Source organism: Patella vulgata, chromosome 2, assembly GCF_932274485.2.
Source record: "Patella vulgata chromosome 2, xgPatVulg1.2, whole genome shotgun sequence".
NCBI lineage: Eukaryota > Metazoa > Mollusca > Gastropoda > Patellidae > Patella > Patella vulgata.
The window spans coordinates 21,295,466-21,318,002 of NC_065880.2; the positions used below are offsets into that span (position 1 = coordinate 21,295,466).

General features: G+C 31.8%; 1 protein-coding gene across 10 annotated transcripts in view; it reads right to left on the minus strand.

Moving 5' to 3' along the window:
* LOC126812303 (zinc finger MIZ domain-containing protein 1) overlaps positions 1 to 22,537 on the minus strand; it is a 184,840-nt gene that overhangs the window by 9,357 nt on the left and 152,946 nt on the right. For 8 of the 10 annotated variants that reach the window (XM_050538632.1, XM_050538623.1, XM_056099068.1 and 5 more), the window contains 3 exons: positions 12,320 to 12,461; positions 843 to 1,091; positions 406 to 643 (listed from right to left, as the gene is read on the minus strand). In XM_050538632.1, the coding sequence (XP_050394589.1) occupies positions 406 to 643; positions 843 to 1,091; positions 12,320 to 12,461 (629 nt within the window). Of the gene's footprint in view, positions 1 to 405; positions 644 to 842; positions 1,092 to 4,600; positions 4,620 to 5,481; positions 6,002 to 12,319; positions 12,462 to 22,537 lie in introns of those variants that run through there. The other 2 variants (XM_050538629.2, XM_050538634.2) reach the window with 2 other exon arrangements.

The window sequence follows — 22,537 nt, forward strand, 5'->3', positions numbered from 1 at the left end:
CTTAGCTTAGGTGTATAAAACTATACATGGTTGAGTTGTCATGTAAGGTTATGGCCGAGTGCAAACCGCTAAACTAGTCAAATAAAATGCTTCACTGATCCACCAATTACTTAAGAGAAAGACATTCAATGGGAATCTGTTCTGCTTGATATTTGACAGATTGATGTGGAAAATCTATTATTATGCAACACTTGACATAACTAGTTATACAAAAAAAAATAAAAATAAGCTGACTACATTGTACATAATAATTATATTATCTTGCTTCATTTCTAAAAACTTATGTCGTGATAAAAGGTTCTAATATTTCGGAGTTTTTGTGGAATTGTAATTTATTTGTAAAGTCAATCTTTTTCCAATCTTAATGGCTGTTTACGCTGCAAAAGGGTGACTGCATTTTCTTACCTGCATCTGTTGCCCATACTGATTATTCATATTCATATGTACGTTCATATTCATTTGTTGCTGGTTTTGCTGCTCTTGTAAAGCCACCATACTAGCTGTTGCCGTGGCTGTAGCAGTGGCAGTCGCAGCAGCTGCTACAAATGCTGCAGCGGATAAAGCAGCAGGCGGGGCCTGGTATTCATTGCCTTCTGACATAGCTGGATTAGAGCCTGGTGTGTTAGGTGTAGGGGGGTAACCACTGCAATAAAATCAAACAAACATTACTAATAATCAGTAATTCATCATTTTCACAGTAAAGTCAAAATACAAGCAAAAGTTAGTTTCATTAGCTTCATTAGTTATAAGATTAATTTATTAACATTAATCCATTCACAAAATACTAGATTGTTATAAAATAATATATATATTATAAACGTTAAAAATCAAACATATATTACCTAGGTCGTGGATCTCTTCGATATGGCATATTTTGAGGGTTATAAGGAGGTTTTTGAATTTGGTTTCCAGGAAAGCCTTGTGGTTGTTGGCTATAATTGGTAGCTGTCATGGTGGTGTTAGTAAATCCAGGAGCGGGTGTGTTATGAAAGGAGGGAGCACTTTGTGTTGTGGGTGTCACACCCCAAACAGTTGTCACTACAGACAAAGCCTGGCCTTGATTTGGTCCACCCCATGAGTTTGGATCACCACTGAAAAAAGACATGGTGATTTATTAGAATTAACATTGATGGCAACATTATTTATGTGCATTTATCAAAAAAGGCAAATGTCTGTGTGTGTTTAGTTCTTAATGTGAAACTCTCTGTAACGAATATTAATCACTGAGAAAACAAAGGCATATTCACCAACATCCAGACCACATTTAGACCATCCTGGTCTTAGATAAAACATAATGCAAAATTTCAAATATCTGGGTACCGGTATTTAAATTATAATTTCTGTTCTAGCAAACTATAAGATTTAATTAAAACACATTTATACATCCCTTTCAATTGTCTATTTTTTGTCATTTGCTCAAGGAAGAAAAGATTTATGCCAATTTACTTGTTTACTTGTTTTAACCAATTAAAACACATCATATAGATCTTAATATAGAAATGAAAAGGTCAAAGTCTATATTCAGGATACAAACTAGAGACAAACTACTGTTTTTATGTTGAATATTATTTGAAGGGTTAAAGGTCAGGACTTGTTGGATCATGTAACTAGACATATTTAAGTGAATTAACTGTAAGTAGAGGTCAAAGAGGGACGGTGTTAGGATATGAAACAACATACTTATATAATGTATATAAACATTTCCTCCTTCTATATTATTTATCATCTATACAATAACGCTTATTGAAATAATGATTTGAACTAGACTTAACCAATCTTCTACAATATTTAGTTACCTAAATTATAGAAATATATCAATGGACCTATTTGATTTCACTCCTAAGCTTATATTTAAAGATATAATCAGAATAATACAGGTATTTTTGCATTGGTTAAATTTAAAGCATTCTAAGATAAGACTAGAATTGAATCTGTAGATAAGACAAGTATTTTATTAATATGTCACAACAGGTATATAAATAACATTAACCCAACTATTTGAACATTATATAACATTAACCTAACTATTTGGCCATTAAATAACATTAACCTAACTGTTTGAACATAACTAATCTAAGAACAAAATACACGCAACATCTTTTTAATTACCGGTAGTGTTTCCTTAGTGTATTACATTAGTTACAAGACATATTAATGAACAATGAACTGATCCACTTTTTTGTCATGGAGAGAAATATAAAACTTGACTTGAATAACATGGAGTACATTTGAATAAGTTTAACCTGTTGGCGTGTCAGTGACGCGGAAATAAATCAATCTATAAATGGTTTGATGATTTAGTCAACTGTTGCTTTGGTCAAGATGGTGTCAGCTTGACCACATTCATACACTGTCAATTAATATTATCAATGAACCATGACATGACTACAGCTTGATAACCCTCCATATTTCATATTCTACACAGTCATAAATCATATCGATCACAACATAAAAACACCTTCACACTCTATTATTCTTTCTGTATAATTTATAGGATTATTAGTAAACCTATTTGTATGGATTAACATTTTTTCCAAAAGATAAATCCTACTCTATCTTTAATACTATCTAAATAATTAAATTACATACAAATACTCCGTCTAATCTATCAATATTAATTAAATATTAGATAAAATTAAAATTAAAGAATCCCTGCCAAACAGAACCAGCAACAGACTTGTAGATTTAAAAGATCTTTATATCAATCCAAAGTTTCGGGTGCAATACCCTTTTTCAAGAATGATTTTTTGTGAATCCTGTGACACCTTATATACAAACAAAAGAGATGACGTCACAGGATTTTTAAATTTATCAATGTACAATGATTGGTTTGAAAGAAAAGGATCGTTAAAATTAAGGATTGTTAAAAACGAGGATCGTTAAATTTATTTGTATGTACAAAAAGGATTTTTAAAAAATTAAAGATTGTTAAATAAGTAAAATTATTAATATAATTATAAGAATAAGTAAAGATTTAATATTTTAAAATAACAAAGAATAGGTCGATTATCGCGGATTTAAATAAAATAATTATCATTGATGTCTTCTAGGATGGCTGTGGCTACGGCTGTTTCTTCTTCTTTTTCTTTGCTGTTGTTGTTGGATGGAACTAAGAATGTTTATAGATTGATGATAATTATGGAGCGATTTAAAATGAATAGTAGATAATGTACTCCAGGATGGCTGAGGCGGTGGTTGTTTCATCTTCTTCTGTATTGATGGGATAAGTTGATACGTATAGTCTCGGTCATCCGGAACCTCCTAGTCTTCAAACGTGCAGAGGAGGAATAAAAGACTGGAATCCGTAAGGGGTTTGCTACGATCGGACTGAAGGTTGTGTGATTAGCGGAGTATAGAGTTAAAAGGAGTAATTACGTAGCTTGGTGGTTCAATTCTTTTGGATCGTGAAATCGGTGATAATGATGAGTGGTGGATCGTATTCAGGTTAAATAGATGGGTTGTTGGTCACCTCTATGAAATATAGTTTCTGTAGTTAGAGGGCCACGGGAGAAGGATATACTAAGTGAAGATAAGGTAGTTGAGGCTTAAAGGCGAGGTTGTACGAAAAACAGTTTATCTAGAATCTAGCGTATAAAATGAATGCTGTAGAATTAGGGTGTCGATTAGGTTTTAAATAGATATTCCTCGATCTGGTACGTATTGGTGATATTTATTCTTCTTAGGGAGGAAAATAGGTTTTCTAAATAAAATCCAAGTGTGAGTTGATTTATCTTCCTTTCAATAATTGGAGAGGATTCTAGTTAGTACTTTTCAGAATTCTTGATGTGCGGCTTTCCAGAGTTTAAGTTGTTTGGTGGGAAAAGTCGGAGTGAATTTATTCTGGCTTAATCCAAGTAGGTTTTTCTTTCTTTCCAATAGTTGGATAGGATTCTCGTGAGTGCTTTTCTGAAATCTTGATGTGCAGCTTCCCAAAGTATAAGATATTTGGAGGGAAAAGTAGGAGTCTGTGGAGTTAGTTTATTGTGGCTCAAACCCTTAGGTATGAAGCGATTGGTGATACATTTCTCTAAATATTAAATATGTTGTTCGCATTTGAACACAAAAAATCATTCTTGAAAAAGGGTATTGCACCCGAAACGTTGGATTGATATAAAGATCTTTTAAATCTACAAGTCTGTTGCTGGTTCTGTTTGGTGGGGATTCTTTAATTTTATCTATTCTACTACTCCGCCCCGCCGGCATCATTTTTTGATCCAGATCCTACGCAGATGTACCAGCCTGTCCAGCTTTTCTACTTATTTAAGGGAGTGTTGCCGTACCCCTCCTCGTTTTCCAATTAAATATTAGGATAGACTTTCAAGAATGAATAATAATCCAAGTCAGCAGTGGTTGTTAATTAAATAAATTACATTAGGAGCTTTTTGACCTTTTCAATAATGTCGTATGTACAAAAAGTTGTATTTATATACAATAAAGATTAAGTCTATGGAGTATACTACTGATATAAACATCAACATTATGTAGGTTAAAAGTCAAGAGGTCAACTGGCCACATATTTTGGAGGTATAAATCTAACAGTAATAACTTGACATACAGCTGATTATATACATATATGTGTGTATAGATAAAATACACTTACATCGATTATATATACATGTATCACAATACATACATCACGTTACTTGACAAGTGTTCGCATATTATAAAACTATGTAATGCTGTACTGTAAACATGTTCAATTACACGACAAAAACACAACAATTTTACACTAATTTTAACTCCACTGGATGTCCAATTAGGTGACATTTACATGATTGACAGGATATCCTCTTTGTGATTAAACCAAAAATTAATTTGACGAGTTCCGTTGCACATCATTTGGTGACTATTAATACAAAACAACAAGATGCCTTCTGAAATAAAGTGACTGCCATGTACTGGAAACATTTTCTGACTCAATCATTTTGTTTAGATTAAATTGTTTGTTTACACTTTTAAAGAGTTCACACTTTCACTTCTGCACCAGATGGTCTGATTTAAAACACCCAAATATAACTTTTATGCACAATACCGTGAACTAATATGACACAGTAATAAGTGAAAAAAAGACACACACAAAATATTAGCGGTTATATAGTACCCTATAACAACCACATTAAGAGGAATTTAAAATAGAAATTAGCTCAACTTATATAAATTTGAGTCTCAAATAAAATTATATTCACTTCCCAGTAACAATTTACGCTTCCCTGTTCACTCAATGAGCAGAAATCCTTTAAGTACATATTCATTAGAAAAATCAGAAAGTCCTGTGTCGTAACATAAATGCCATCCTAAAATCAATATTATAACATCTAGGACTCAATCAATATGCTATGGTAAGAAGGAGAAAATAGCTTTTTCAAAGAGTATTCAGTGTCTAATGTCTGTTGAATGATTTTCATTAATATAACAGAATAGTAGATGAAGAATAATGATAGCGCTGAAAAAGAAGAAGTGGTAATATGAGTAGATATTAACCTAAATAATGATGACTCTAACGACCCACACAAATCATTATCTTCTTCATCATCACAATGAAGTGTGTGTGTGTGCACTATGCTATCGGCATGCACGATACTGTCCGTCTGCACCATTCCATCGGTATTTAAACAGGTCTCTGTCTGCACCTTAGTTGACAACAGTAGATCCACCTGAGTCCCGTATTCCTGCATTCCAAAACTACTGTCAGCCAGTGGAACAACACAAAACCAACATATGTATATGTATATGTGTATATGTTGTGTTAATGAAAGCTGGTCTATACAGCTGACAGCATTCTCACTAGTGTCTATTTGATTGGTTGGCTGTTGGCTCGTGTAACAGCCTGATAATAACCTAGTTCATATACCACACATTAACGACATGCTATACAAACTCTCAGTCATAATGTTCAAGACTAACTCCTCTTACAACAGATATCTACCTTCTCTCCTACACACACTATATTATGACACCGTCTATCATACATGTAGGCTTGGACCAGTCTATACTAGTACAGCATCTACCTATCCCCCCTACAGGTAGTTACTAGTCAACTGGCCCACCTACTATTAACAGCCAATCATAGTGACCCTTGTGACCTCACTGCCTAAGCAGTATGACGTCACAATCAACGTAAATCCAGTTCTGACCACTATTTTTAACAACAGAGTTCACATACTGTACATGTAAACTAATCTAGACTACTACCTACAGAAATAAACTTAGCTATATAATATCTCAACTACTGAAGTTACACAATGTCTCTAATTTATATTTGAAGAAATTATTTTCTTAGATTCCTATGAACAATTAAAAAAAAAATAAAGACTTTTTTTGTCAATTAAAAAATATCTGTCGAGTTTAATTGATTTATTAAGCCAAGTACTGTTATTTTCTGCCTTCTGATTTAAAACCTAATAAGCCAAAGAGAGAATTGGGAAATATCAATCTACTAACAAATATAATGATATCAAGAAGAAAACAATGTTTAACCCATATACACGACCAATTGTTAATCTGAAGCTAATGAAAATCAATACATGTTGTTGGAGAGAGTAGGCGGTAAGGTTGGGTGCTATGAGAAGGAAAACTTGATATGTGTAGAACTGTCACAAATATCATTTGTGTAAATACCAACTTTATTACACATTGAGTTTTGTTATCATGTAAATGGCATTAACTCATTAAAAGGAGTTTTTAATATTATAAGTTAAAATAATGTTGATAATAAACGTGTGCGTTTCATCCGGGTTCTCCAGTTTTTGTTTTTGCTAAAGAACCCTATGTGCAAAACAATTAATGAAATAATTATTTAGATGGGACGTACTATGAACGGAATTGCAGTAATATGAATGGAATTGTCGTACTACTGTTCTGCTCCTATTCCGGGCTAATGAAGACAGTCATACGCCATACAGTGTGCTATGAGGGAAATTTTGCCCGGGCAGCTGCACTATCTACTACTCTTATATCGAATTCCAACTGCTAAGGGATCTTTTAGGTACATTCCAATGTATACACGGGACCATTGGTTTTCCGTATCATCCGAAGGACTAGACAGCTGTCCTTGTCAGGCCCTCCGTCCTGCATCACTGTCGTACTTCTATCCTACTAGTATTAGGGACATGTTACAAGCTGACGTGGTCAAACATCAATTAGCACCATGCCTTCTTGCCCAGAGGTGAGATAGGTGCGAATCTCATTGTTTTTCAGGGTCTTCTGCTGTTCTCCATCATCTGAGGCAGAGTGTGGAGATCTACAGTCCAGGGAAGGCTTGGGAGGCTCAGCAGCATGGGCCTGGTCTGGCTGACCTTCAGAGGAGCTGGAGCTTCGGAATCTTTTGGAAGTACTAGTGGCTGCTTTCCTTTTGGAGGCATGGTTAAACACAGGAGGCAACTTAAGTAATATATTTGAATGTCTTGATCTACACAAGTTTTATTTCTTCAACATTGGCAGGATTAAAAATATCAATTATTCATTTATCCTGTTGTTTTCTTTGTAAATATTGACCTGGCCCCAAGTTCACAAAGCATTCTCAAACTTAAGTTGAGAATTTACTCAACTTTCAATCACTGTTTATAAGAAATATCTTTGATCCAGAAACACAAAACTTTGCACATAGTTTCTTATTAGGGTATTTAATACATTAAAACAACAACAGTTTTATAATGGGCTATACTTTAGTTACAATAAGGTGAGCAATTTTGACTAAATTCTTGACTTAAGTCTGAGAATGCTTTGTGAACTCAGGGCCTGGTTATTAAATGTGGTATGGCCCCAATCTCCCTTTTCAACTGGGCCTGGAAAATATGTAACTCACTCTGGCTAAAAGATCTGCATGTCGCACGGCATCATATTTCAGTACAGTGTATAGAAGTACTGTGAGACGAAAATTATTGACATTTCCAACATTAAAATAGTCATAACTTTGTCATTTTTCAAGATAATTTTGTGTTTAATGTCTTATTTTCTTCAGAATTCAATATAGAATCCAAATATATGAATAACTCGATTAATATTTTGACCCATGAGGATCCTTCAGTCAGAGCTGGTCACATATATGAAATATAAATAGTCAATATTAATGTAACTACATTATGTAACTCGACATATTCAATTCAAAATAGGATGTCCTTATATCATTTCTGAGCTGAAAGGACATTTCAAAGTTATTCATGTCGTGTCCTGGTTGGTACAACAGTCTAGATATATTTTTAAAAAAAAAAAAACAGCCAATAAAATATATTCTATTTTGGTAATCAATAAGTCGAAAACATAGAGAGCGATGGTTTGACCTTGGAAAATTTCTTCTAACTACACGTTTATCACATTTAAATACACAAGCACTCATATTTTATGCATGTCACTGAACATGCCATTAAAAGTCAAAGCTACAACGATTAACTCAACAGCCAAAATATCTTTATCTTTCAATCAATTCCATTTTGCCAATAAAATTATATCAAAAGTTTTACTATATAACTGTGTAAATAAATTCTTTTCATGCTACAACTAAGATCATTTTTACTGATAATAAAAAAAAGTTAAACCTCATTGCGTCAATCCATACATAATAAAACATTTTCTTATGAAATGATCCATTGAGGAAGATGTCCCATAATCAAACCTGCTAAGATCAAATCAAAAATGAAAGGAAAAGGCAACAAAACTCTAAAGTCATGATAGTAATAAAACAAAACTGACATTTTTAAAACTCCCAACTAATCCACTGATTAGAAGAATAACATATGATTCTATGTAATAGCACATGCCATGACAAAATCTAAAATATCACACATAGCTTTAGGGCATTTATATGTAATCTCAAATATTCATAAATTGATATTTAACAAGATATTAGGCCATGCTATATCTGCATGTATTTTTTACCAATAAACATGTTTTTATCATTTATATAGAGTATACTTATGCAAAGATATTTTCAATTATCAAGAGCATATTTCAATTTCACTGTATGTAAATCAATAAATATCAATTTAAAAGTATTCATTTAAATATTTTGATATTTAATCAAAATGATATACATGTATATTATGTTTATCTGAATTTACAAAATCAACTCTTCTTCTATGCAGAATTATCCTGGGTTGCTTGTTTTGTTTACATCAAAATTTAACTCTTCTTCCAAATGAGAATTGTCTTGTATAACACAACGTTTTCTTGATTTTGTTGCTGTTGATATTGGGGGAGATGGGTGGTTGAGTTGACTCAATGTGTGTCGTTTCTTTAATGTAAAGAGGTTGTTGTGGGTTATGTAGCTATTGCAATGGAAAAGTATTCATATTTATTACACTGATGTCATTTCATGTCTCTGCACAGCTACTACAAATGTTATTACTTGTAGTGTGAAGTCCTAAGTCTACTGAAGATAGTATATATTTGAAAGTCAGGTTACAACTTACATGCAGGGTCTTGTTGAATGAGATAAATAGTCTCATGGTTGACAGGTTGTGAGGTATTAATGAAATGTGAAACGCCACAAAGTTCACCCTTTTCTTAGCTAACAGATGATGACATAACACTTGAAACAACATGTTCTTTTTTTTTTTCATCCACATTTTGAAAGAAAGGCAATGTGAAACATTTAAATGCAAGATATCTTTTAGAGCTCATGAGGTCAACTGCCATATTGTTAAAGATATATGAAGACTTTATTAGTCAACAGATGAATTCATAGTGAAAACCCTTGTCTACCTCTCTAATGAGATAGTTCTGAACTGATTTTTAGCAGTGAGAGGAAACCAAAGGTCCCTGAAAAAAATCCCAAGAAGATTGGGCAGGTGACATTACTTCTTGTCACATACAAACTTGGGGTTGAAATTACGCAGCTAGACTCAATGATCTAAAGTACTTACCACTCAACCCTTTGACTTTATTAAAGGTTGTGGGTGGTAATATGTTTAATTGATTAATATAATATGTTGTATAGAAGTCCACAGATCATATAACTTTTAATATGTTGATATTGATGTAACTGGTACCCTCATTACAATGATTCATTGATACATGTTTCTGTTTATAGCTTTGATTCAATCCTACATACCAGTATTTGGCAATAAAAAAAAGGTGCAGTTTGATAGTATATACGGGTACAGTATGTTTTCATGATAAAAAGAGGAAACCATGTCAAAATGTTGAAATTACTTTCATCTATTTCCTGTTTATCATCTCTATATTTTGTACATTATGAGTGTTAAAATAAATATTAAACAAAATATCATTCTAGGAGAGTGAGACATTGGTTTTAACAGCCATTCAACACAAACTAGGTCATTTCAGGACTAACATTGGGTATAATTTTATTTCTAGAACCAAGTTATTATTCTAGGAATCTACAACCAAGTTATTATTCCAGGAATTATGTATATAGTTATACATGAATAATGTAGATCTATTTAATTGTATTAACTATATAAATAGCCTATGGTCTCATATTCTTCCAAGGTTTTTGTGATATTTTTCTTATCTTAAATGGAACCTGATTGAGCAGCTGACCTGGCTTCATTTCTTTTCTGATTTTACACACACAGCTAAAGTGAACAATTGTATAAACTCATGCATTGTGTCAAAACTGACACATTAACTTTCCAATGTATACCAAAAGGAAATCAGTAGCCTATAATTTGCTATGTATGGAAACAAACAAACAATATTTATTTGGTGTGGCCTATTATATTTCTATTATCTGTAGAACCCTTTGGTTTAAATCAAGCCCAGGACAAAAAGACAGCTTAGAATGTAAACACACACAAAAATCAATAACAACCTCAGACCAAGTCACAAGAGCCACATAAACTATCCTTGCCTATATATCTTACGATGATTATAGACAATTTAAACTCTTTTCTCTGAAGTCTTAATAAAAAGTAGGTTAGTGTCTTCAATGGCAGGTTATTGGGTTTCTAATTTATTTTTATCAATTTTAATTTCAAGTTATAATTTCTATCATAGTACCATATAAACTTTAATGTGAAAATATTTGATGCAAGTAATAACCATTATACATAAATCTAGATAGCAGTCCTTATAAAGTATTATCAATTAAAGTGTAATTTTAGATAGGTTAGATCTACTAATCATAATCAACCTAAACTCACAGCCATGTGAGGATACTATTATCAAACAAAGCACATGCAAATTTTTGGAGGCCCTGCAGCATGGATAATAATATTTTGCTATCTGGAGTTATTTCCCTTTCCACATGTTCTTTATTCTGCAGCTCCAACTTTGCATATGAATCCCTAGAAATTGCGGCCAAAAATCCTATTGTAATATATTGCGATACTGGACAAGAAGTATTGTAATATATTGCAGTATTGCAATACTTCGATAAAATCAGACTTTATCACAAAGCAGTTTTATTTTGAGTAGTTTTATTGTTGTCTTGGACATTTATTGTTTAATGCAAAGCCTATAATATGACTGATTAAGTGAATACACATTTCACAATATTTCACATTATTTGTTTTTACAACTTTTGTCCTGGACACTGATTGTTTACCGCAAAGCCTATAATATGACTTATTATGTGAATACACATTTAACTTTGTTTTTACAAATTTGGTCTTGTCTTTGCACGCTTATTGTTTACTGCAAGCCTAAATAATATGCTGATTATGAAGTCTTTACAAACAGTTTAGCTAACAATTGAATTTGAATATAATATAAAAGTAGACAAATATCAATAGAGCAAAAATGTATTGATACAGTGTATCATGGATGATTGTATTGCAATATATCGATATAGCGGTATTTTTTGACAGCCCTACTAGAAATGATAAGGTAGTAATACAAGGCTTTTTGAAGGCCCATTGATAGCTGTCGAGAATCAAGACAACTGTAATTGTTCAATAACTGTAGCACCTTTTCTCAAAACAATGATGGGCCTATACATTTCTTCAATATTGATTCCATAAATTCCAAGATAAAATTTGCACTGCACACTAATTTGAAACTTGGGTAAAAAAAAAAGTGCCAAATGGTTAGAAAAAGAGTACCCCCCCCCCCCAAAAAAAAAACATTTTTTTTTTTTTACTGAGTTAATGGATATTGTTAGAAACAATATAGTTCCTTTAAACGAGTTTTGTGTACCAGGAATTGTGTTGTAAACTTAATTTTCAAGAAATCAACACACTTGAATGAGAAAAATGAGTTTTCAAATGTAAATGAAGGGCCTACAATCGTAGCTAAAAACAATAACATGTGAGACCAACCTATTCAGTAAGTCACCTTAGCTAATAAATGTCTATATCGTACAGGAGGGACTAGTAAGAATTACTAAATGTTTACAATAATTCATAAAAAAATTTCTTACCCTGGATGACCAGGTGGCATAGGCTTCTGCATTTGAGGATGCATGACTGGTGGTGGACCCTTGCCCAAATCGTTTGGTCGATTTTTTTGATGCCTTAATAACAATAATCGGCCAAGTTCTTCACACCAAGAGGTTAATGATCCTGAAAAGAGACAATCAAAACTCAGTAATAAATTTCTATTAGAATTATCCACAGTTTCCCCAAGGCAATGTTATCAATATTTGACATTTGACAGCTTATATAGATTTTCTATAAATAAAACAGTTTGACCAAGTAGGACACAGTGACACAATTTTCATTAATCTGGTAAATTTGTTTTACATTTCAAACAGTATGCAAGTCTGGAAATAAAGTACTCATCAGAAAATGTCAGGCACATATATATTTAGGCTTTGTCAGGCACAGTCCCTCTGGTGCCTATAATTCTGTCCGCTGGATGTATTTTTTCTGTTTTTTTATTGACATAATTAAAACAAGCCTGGCACAAAGTTCAAAATATCTGTTACTAGTTCAATAGTGCTTTAACATTTTCAGTTTGTCAGATACAACGAAAACCTGTTATTTCCAGACATGATTATATATTATCCACATTCTATTAATATTTCTAATCTGAAACGTTTCATTTAAAGATGTTTAAACAGCTTCAAACAAATTTATAATAGGTTTATTTTATATGTCTTTAAAATATTAATACATAAGCTTAAGTGAAGCTAAGAAAATTCAATTTAATTCTTTTAAATACACTTGCTCATTTTTAACATCCAAAAAGCTTCTAGTGTGGCCTGTTGCTGGCTAAACCAGACAGCTCAATGTGCTATGTTTTTATAGGCTACTTGCAAGTACAAAGTTACAAAAACTTTTTGAACTATTTATTTTCACCCCTACAACTGGTGTAGTGAGTATTTGTATAACCAGTGGTCTACAACAATTTCAAACAAAGTGAAACCTACTCGCCAATTTACAGCCAATTTTATCACTTTTACACACATGGCTGCCATATTGTTTGCAGCAATGAAACAGTCGCAGGAAAGCAGAACTAAATATAGATTGTGTTAACTGATATCAACCTCAACTATGTAATTGACTAAGCACCCTATCTTGTGCCACTTGCCCACAGGCTACGTTTTCTCTTTGCCAAAACAAGCTAAATCTTGCCACTAAGACCTATCTTCAATGATTACCAGTTAAAAGTTTCGATCTGCGCTATAACCTACTTGTTAAGTGTAATAAAGAGTAAATGGATGTGTCCACTTGCCATAATAATCTAACTCAATGTTTTAGAATATGGGTTAAAATCTTAGATGGTTTATTTATTTCCTTTAAACCATTACTGTTTATTTCATTTTCAACTTTCTATGTATCTTTTAATTTGACGTATTATATGACGACTCTCGGTTTATAACTAAAACCCAAAGAAAAAAATAAGAACAAAACCGCTCTTTTATATTCTTTTTTTAAAAAAATGGTTAGTTTTTCCATAAACTGAACATTTACCTATATTTTTGGTATCAAAATAGCACAATTGTATACCTAAACCGTCAGTTGAATTAATCTTCATAATGACTAATTAATATACACTGATAGTACGTTTATGTTATAAGCTTTAAAAAAAAAAAAATCTATTTATATCACTTTTTATATGTGTTGTTCACCTATTACTAATGTCTTATGAAATGTTTGTCTTATCAGTTTGTTTCAACTATGTCATCACCTATCATATAAAAATAGTACTTAGTAGGATTTATAAATATACATTTAATCTTATATCAAGTTCAGTTTCAACATTTACAATGCAATGATACATAGTCATGGAAAAAAAAAAATAAATAAAAAATATACTAAGCATTTTAATGTTAAATGAATTCTAAGTAAATATTTTATTAGATAACATAAAATCTTGACAAGATCATCAAATTTTTATTCATGTTAAAAGTTAAATATACTCCTTAGGCATTAATCCATTCATGTTCTCAGCCCATCAATCACATTATCAAAATAATCTATCACTCACTTGTAATTACCATACATTACACAAGTAAGCTGCTCACAAAAACAGATTATAGCACTATATCACTTGCATGTCTATACAAATAATTTATTCACCTTTTATAAATATATTAGCTGAGCTATCTGACTATGAAATAGCTACCTCAATATCCCACAAAGCTTAAGGCCATTTCACCACAGTTGCTAACATATTTACACAATAAGTAACTTGTTCGCAATTTACTACAGGCTTTTATTCGGTTTATTTAGCGACACTACAAAACCGTGCTTGGCTGGCTAAAGACGCTATCATATATACACCAAATTGAAAAGAGATTGATTTCTGCTTGAGTGAATATATAGATAACGCCCCTTTAGGGTATTCGGTTATGATTCTTAACAACACTGAAATATAAACTAACAGTTGTTAATATCTTTTGACCCGTGTATAATATAAGTAAATTCTAATAGATATACTATGTCCTAACTGACACAGACTGTTATCTATCAATAAAAAATTTTCCGTTTCATTATTTAAGAGTAAAATCAATAAGCTCAACTACACCTAAAAAATTAACCTACATGTGTGAAATTGAATCACAGAAAAAAAAATTAACATAAATGGAAAGAATATTATGACACATATTTTAAATAAGCAAAAATATTTATCAGATATAAACTTTCTTCCTAATCAAAAAGTCACAAAGTATTTTCATGTTAAATACAAATATAATGATCCTGGTTAACAATGAATAAATAAATAGGATATCGAATAAAGATCAGTCAAAGATAATCCATTAAAAGTACCTCATTCAATCAGTAAATTCTGCTATAATTTGTTAAGTGACAGAAGTACAAACTAAATCCCACATAACGGCCCTGACGTGACATAGCCATATGATTTGTCTATAAATAGAGCCATTTAGTACTTTGGGGAAACTAAGAGTCACGCACATTCAAGTAAGACCAACAAAGGAAAAGTAATGTTTCAACTATTCTAACAAGAAATGTGTCACTCAACAGGTGTGTTCAGGGTAATCTACCTATAATATAATCGTAACTTGATTCATTTACACTCCACACAAATAATCCAATTAATTATTTGGTTATAAATTAGTCAATGTACTAAATGTTATTTACAAAACTATTTACAACAACCTGACCATAATTATGATATTATATCAACTGCTAATCTCCCTTTGTTAGTTCTATTAGGAAAGGTATAAATGTATAAATGAATGAATGAATAAAATGGGGTTGAACTTCCCACTTTTCTGCAACAACCGGACTATGAGGGAAATTTTGCACCGACAGCAATTAGATTCCAACTGTCAAGGGTTCTTTTACGTGCACACCAAAGTTATTTGTCCCATCCTGCACCATTGACATGGGAAAATCCTGGAGATCTTTCTAGACCAACAGGTAGAAATAGTAAGCTCTACAGCATGTTTATATTCCAGGCATTTAAGTTTAAAATTTTGCTATTATTTTCAAATATTTTCCTGTCAACAATAATATCGATACAGTGTACTAGAGAACCTAGTGAAGCTCTTTAATCACTTGTCTACTAACCAAGTGTCAAACAAAACTTGTGTTAGTCTGAAGTTATCTGATAAATGGCCTCCAGCTAGTAATATGACCGTGTAATAATTTGCTATTGTAATGTAGAATAGTCAATTCTGTTTCTAGTGTCTTCAAGACAGAATACATCATTCTAAAAATGTCAACGATATTCAATCAATTGAAATCTGTAACACACTTGTATGATAACATTACTTCTTGAAAAACATGTACATGTACAAGACATTTTGAAATAAGGTTCTCCAAGACAAGTGGAATCTTCACCTGTATTTAATACCTACGGTTATTACTGGAAGCTTAAAATTAAACATACATTATGCAAGAGCTAAATCTGCCTATTGTAGGTCTTTCTTTAGGCCTGAACTGTTATCTGAATTCTTAATTAGACATTAATTAACTTATCCAAACCATAATCAACTCTCAATGTCATCGCTAGCCTACGATATTTACTGGATTATGATCCGATTTTCTGCTCGACTTTCATTCATGATTTAATCATGAAATGGATAATCAAGACTATGTTTTTTATCGTACCAACTTTAATAATGATGATCGAGGCTAGACCGAAAATTCAATCGCTAAATTCTTGGTTCAGAGTGGATCAATTTGACTGAAATTTTCAGCAAATTTCCTTTACATTATCTAGTTTTTAACTATTATAGTGAGAACTGCCAGATCTTTATGTAACCTCCCATAATGTATCTTTAAATAAGTGGGCCTATTTGTGATATCAAATTTAGAATATTGACATTCTTTTTAGTCATCTAGTAAACAATAAATTATTTCCATTAATATTCATTGTTTTACAAACAACAGGGATGAAAATGTTGGTGTTATTTTTGACTATAGAGAAATAATCTCGAGACATAACTTGTGTGTTGCTGAAGATACCTGTTAACCTCTTTATACAAACTTGTCCAAGTTCCGCCCGATTTCTAACATCTCCACCTTGTTAGCCAACATATCGTGTTTAAACACTCAGACACACATACCATCTATTTGTCCACTTTCATTTTTACAGACTTAGAACTACATTCTCTTTTCTGCTTTGTTAAGACGGTCTGAATGAATGATATTTGTATCTTTTCACCATATTTAAACATAAATTGTACAATCTTTTCACCATATTTAAACATAAATTGTACTATTCATGTTAATGCTCAACACATACTGCATATTTGACCCATTGATATCTAAAACTAATGATGTTCATTGAAGATAAAAATCTAACTTGTATGAAGTAGTACGGTTTTAATCTAAGATCAATTCTACCGACCTACATCATACAAAAGCTAAGTGCACACTCTCCGATACCAAAACAAATGCACAAAAAAAAAATCTCAATAAGCTTTTTCATCTGAATAAGAAAATATCAACATTACAGCTGAGTTTATATTGATTATAGATCAGCATCATTTATTATTTACAATCGCTTTCCAAATACAGTGTAAGCCATGGAGCATCCATTATTAATATACTGTGACCCTAAAAATTGAAAGTAATCAATTGGACAACTAGTTAACCATGCTTATTATTTATTGAAAAACTACCCTTGTGTATACAGAACTAAAGCAACAAATTCATTGAGTAACAATATGTTAATATAAGGCATTGACGCATGTTTTAATTAGCTCATAATTTATGCATATCACCAGTAAAAGTAATGATCAACCGTGGTTATGGTGCAGTGTGACCTGATTCAATAACCACAACAACCCATCAAAAACAAATAACCACAATTAAATATTGAACAATCGTTGATATAGATCAACACCCATCAATCATTGGTCGAGATAAAACTTGATAATTTAAGACCAGCTAGCTTTATTAGATAGTTCATATCATTATCTCATTTTCTTCTCATGACCGTTAATTTTGTTGGAAGCAATAAATCTACTTCCTTAACATACAACACTGTTAATGACTTCATCACAAATACAACAGGAATATCCAATTACATAAATGCAATATCTGATCATAAAAGAATGCATGGAAATTAAATACTAATTTCAGCTCTGCAAAAATATCTGCAGATTTAACTGTTGAAATGGGAGTATGTAATCCACTCCAGTCATTTCATTCAGTAGCTTGGGTTTCAAGTTCTTTAAGTCAGATTTCATTGGGTCTGTTCTCACAAAGTAACAGGCAGCATAGTGTTATCACTACAGGGTCATATCCAAATAAATAACCCCTCTATGACCCTACCACTGGACAGCCACAAGGTCAAAGGTTAGAGAGTCATCTGAGAGGGCTTTAAAGCAGTCAGTCACAAATTTGGTCTAATTGCCTGTTTGACTGGGACATCACACAGAGTTCATGTCGATATGTTCCTTAGTTCTATTTCTTCTCTTTAAATGATAGCTCGGTTTCGGTACAAAACCAACAACTACTTGTATCTATTGATAATTTTATTTTCAACTAGAACTGTTTGATAGACAGTCAAATATCCATATAATAACCACTTGTGAATTCATAATGAAAAATCAGTAAAAGAAGTCAATCAATGAGTGTAAAAGAATGTGAGAAGGTTCATACATAAATCATGTAGTATGATATTAACATAAGCAAGTTCATATTATATTGTTGTGTTGCTTCAAGCACTACTATTCTTCATTTATTGATATAACACTTCTCTATAATTATTCAGTAAAGTGTTGGCAGTAGTCACACTACAACCACAATTACTTGATTTTTTATTATTATAAAAAGCATTAGAAATACATTTCTATAGGATTAAAATAATCGGTAGCCATTTGATGTTTCAGTAAAAACTCTTTATCATACATAATCCAATCGCATCAAGCAAAGTGAATTTTGTTTGATTTTGAAGGAAAATAAATATTCTCAACTGATGTTTTTTTAAAACATGATTTTCTTCACTATTTAATTATTCAATATAACACAACTTTTGATATTAACTAAATATACTTTTCAACATAATAAAATGTAACATTTTTTCATTCATTTCTATTTCATATAAAATGAAATGACGAAGTGAAATTAAAACTAAGTATAAAGAAGTCAATATGAATAAAGATTTGTTAATTTACGCATTATTAAGTATAGTGGGAACAAATTCATAAGATTGAAATAGATTCTACTTCCTTCCTTCATTGCACGGGCCATATTACAATACATCCTGTATAACTCTTATGTCTTCCTTTAATATACAATTGATATAAATGGGAAATTCCCCCCCCAAGACGCTTCATTAAGCTCTTTTAAGTACATTATTAAATTACTTCTGATTGTAGACATAAATAAACAAATTGTTTAAATATAGCACTAACCTGATGAACAATAATCAAAGAATTATTAATCTGAGCACTGGGTATTGATATTTTCATTGTTATTAAAATATCCAAGCTGAAGTTAAATCATACATCAAAATCATTCTCTAACACTCTTAACCGGTTTCTATTGACAAAAATTCAACTGTATTATGGTATGTAAACTTTAAATATTGAACCAAATGTGTTATATCAACACAATTTATCCATAGTTCACAAAAATACATCAATATCAAATATTAGTACTAAAATCTTTACTATGGACTAAGTCAATCTTACCATAGGACAAGTTTGTGCCAATTTCAGATAACTGTCTATTAAATGACCAGATAGTTTCTTGGCATCTGTAGCAATAGCTTCTGAATTCTGTGTAACTCATTATATAATGAACAAAAACATGTATACTGTATGTATTTAAAAAAGTTATCAAATCAACTAATTTGATTGATGAGGATTGGTTTCAGGAATGTAATTACAGGTGTGGGATTATGAATTATTTAACTAGGTTGTTATAGCTGTTGTCAAACTAGGTCATTAAACCTGTTGTCAATGATTCTATCTGAAACTTTACAACATTTAGGACTAATCATAGACATTAACGGTTAAAGACACTTTCCCGCAGACATACTGTGTGATTTGATGATATATTTAGACTAAAAACATATTCAAATTAATTAATCCATCAAAATTTGCTTCAAATCCCTCTCAAACTTTATATTCATCAGGAGGTACCGCAAGCTATAAATAGTCAGCTCATTTCATTGAGGGAGAGTCCATTTTTCAGAAAATATTTTTCATTACTTAAAAGTCAATTTACCAAACATATTGAAGTCTAAGTAAATTATTAATTATTTTCTGTCAACTTTTTTTTAGGCCATTTAATTGCAGAGTCTTTTGTACGTTGACACCCCTCAATGTTCCCAAAAGCGCTAAACCATTTGATCAAGAAATAACAACCGCTCTCTCAGTCAAGCTAGCACACAATAAGCTGGCAGACAACAGTTGGGTTGCCAGTTAGTGATACCCTGACATTTTAATCCAGTATTTTTCTATTAAGACTGGGTGTCTATACTTTCCATATATACCAAATTTGCCAAACTTTTATTAGAAATAACCACCCGATAAATACTTTCAGGACAATATATCTTTAACCCCATTTACACTAGGAAAATGGCAATTCACAGAACGAGACAGTCACAGCCTGGCCCGAGTCCAGTTCTCTGAAAATATTGGTTGTGTAAAACTGTAAATGGAAACAAGAGTCTGAAGCAGGTATATCAGTACATATGCACATGCGTTCAATTGTAGCCATAACTGTATTACCAGTAGGACCATGCCCGTAGCCAGCTTATAGAAACTGTTCTGTGATGATTTTGACACAAAACTGTGGTGAGAAAAGTTTGGGCAGATACATGTAGTGCAAATGTGTACCACTTTTTGAATATTCCAGGCCAGATGCGGATGTCCAACAACACAGTTTCTCTAGGCAAACTGTAAATGGTTTTATTATCTCCATTCATAATGAACATAGTTAGTCAGTCTGCACATTCTTCTTATTTAATGAAACATGCTTGCGAAACTTTTTTTTTTTCTAGAATGAATACATGTTAGCACATTAAATCATAAATAAGAACTGTCATATCATAATCTTTTAATATGAATAATTAACCTGAATAATATTCATGTTCACAAACTGTAGGCATATGATATTTAATACAATTGTTTACAACATAACCCACTGATTATTAAAGCATAACTATATTGACAGAGGAAGATTACCATAAGCTATCGGTTTTTCCATTCAAATAACTCAATTCATATATCAGTTTTTACTGTGTAATTTATCAGATAATAAATACTTACAAGTAAAGGTAATATTACTGCAATCCAATAAATTTCTGCTAGTTTTAGTTTTAACATGATAATCAAGGCATGATACAAATCACTCAAATTTCGGAGGGAGGGAGAGTTTCTCGCCTATCACTTCTCCCCAAGTTCAGTCCACTTTTGGTCTTAGTTCATCCCATGAGAGTTATGTGTCAGGTTGACAAAAGAAATCACTAAGGTCAAATTTCTTTAGCTCTTTCGGATTATGTAACAGGCCAAGTGGAAACTGGTTTGCTACAGACTAGTTTATGGGCAGGCCAGTTAGATCTCCAAAGTCACACATGATTGAACAAACTGGACGTTATGAACATCAACAAGCCAAAATGCTGACCTTTCCCATACTGTATATGTATTATGACATAAATATCAAGATGAATCAAATACATGAGCATTTATCTGACAAGATTTTGACTTGATCAATGGTACAATCTTGAAAATTAATATAATATTTTCGTGAATCTTCACTTACACCTTAAAGGAGTCATACAAGATTTGACAGAGTTTACCTTTGATAAAAATAGGTTAAAATATGCAAATTAAATTTCCCAAAAAATGTAACCATTTACCAAGTCTGGAATTTTCAACATAAATTATTGAGCCATTCCAATATGATTGCAAAAAGTGCTTACCACGGACAAATAAAAGTTATACATATTTTTGTTTCAACAGTGGAATACATGCCGAGACTATCAGGCTCCTTTCTTATCTTTAGCAAGCAGAAAGTTTTACAATTGCAAGCTATCATTTCAGCACTTTCAAAATCGTATTTTTCACTTGGAAACATTAATTAAAACAGAAGTAAAAGATGTCACTGTATCCATGCATAACTTATATCCACAAATATAACACAGAGTGAAAACTAAAAAAGATCACCAACAACAAGTAGCCTGACAACCAATGTTTCTTCAAAAGAGTATCAGTGCTTTAGATAATCAAAAGTGGGTGTTTAAAAGCATATCAAAAACATTAAATCTGTATTTGCTAATATATGGAACAGTTCCTTCAAGAAATTAGTTTGTCATTTGGGCTATGGTTGTGCAGTAAGCCTTTTCTTGGTCGTTTAGTTATTTTAAAGGTGTAAAAGGGTGGCAGTCATCCAAATTGATATTTCCTTCAAAAATACTATTATCATTTGATTTGACATATTCTAACTTATATTTAGAACAGTTATGTCTCAAACTATTTAACAGTTCAGGTTGTACAGGGAATTTTTTTTTACATAACACACTGAGCAAGTAAATTTAACAGTAAAATGATTTATTACTCCCTGTCTGGTACAGTAGTAGTTAATATAATCAAATATTGTTCTATAACCATCTGTTGATTGACAGAAAGAAAGTTGAACATCATCTATTTCACTATAACCTGCTTAATCACAGAACCACTAGTAAATTGTGCTAACCTGTTTGTTTAGCCAGTTGACACCAACTCTCAATGACAAAAGCTCATACCAGTTAATACAAAAACATACTT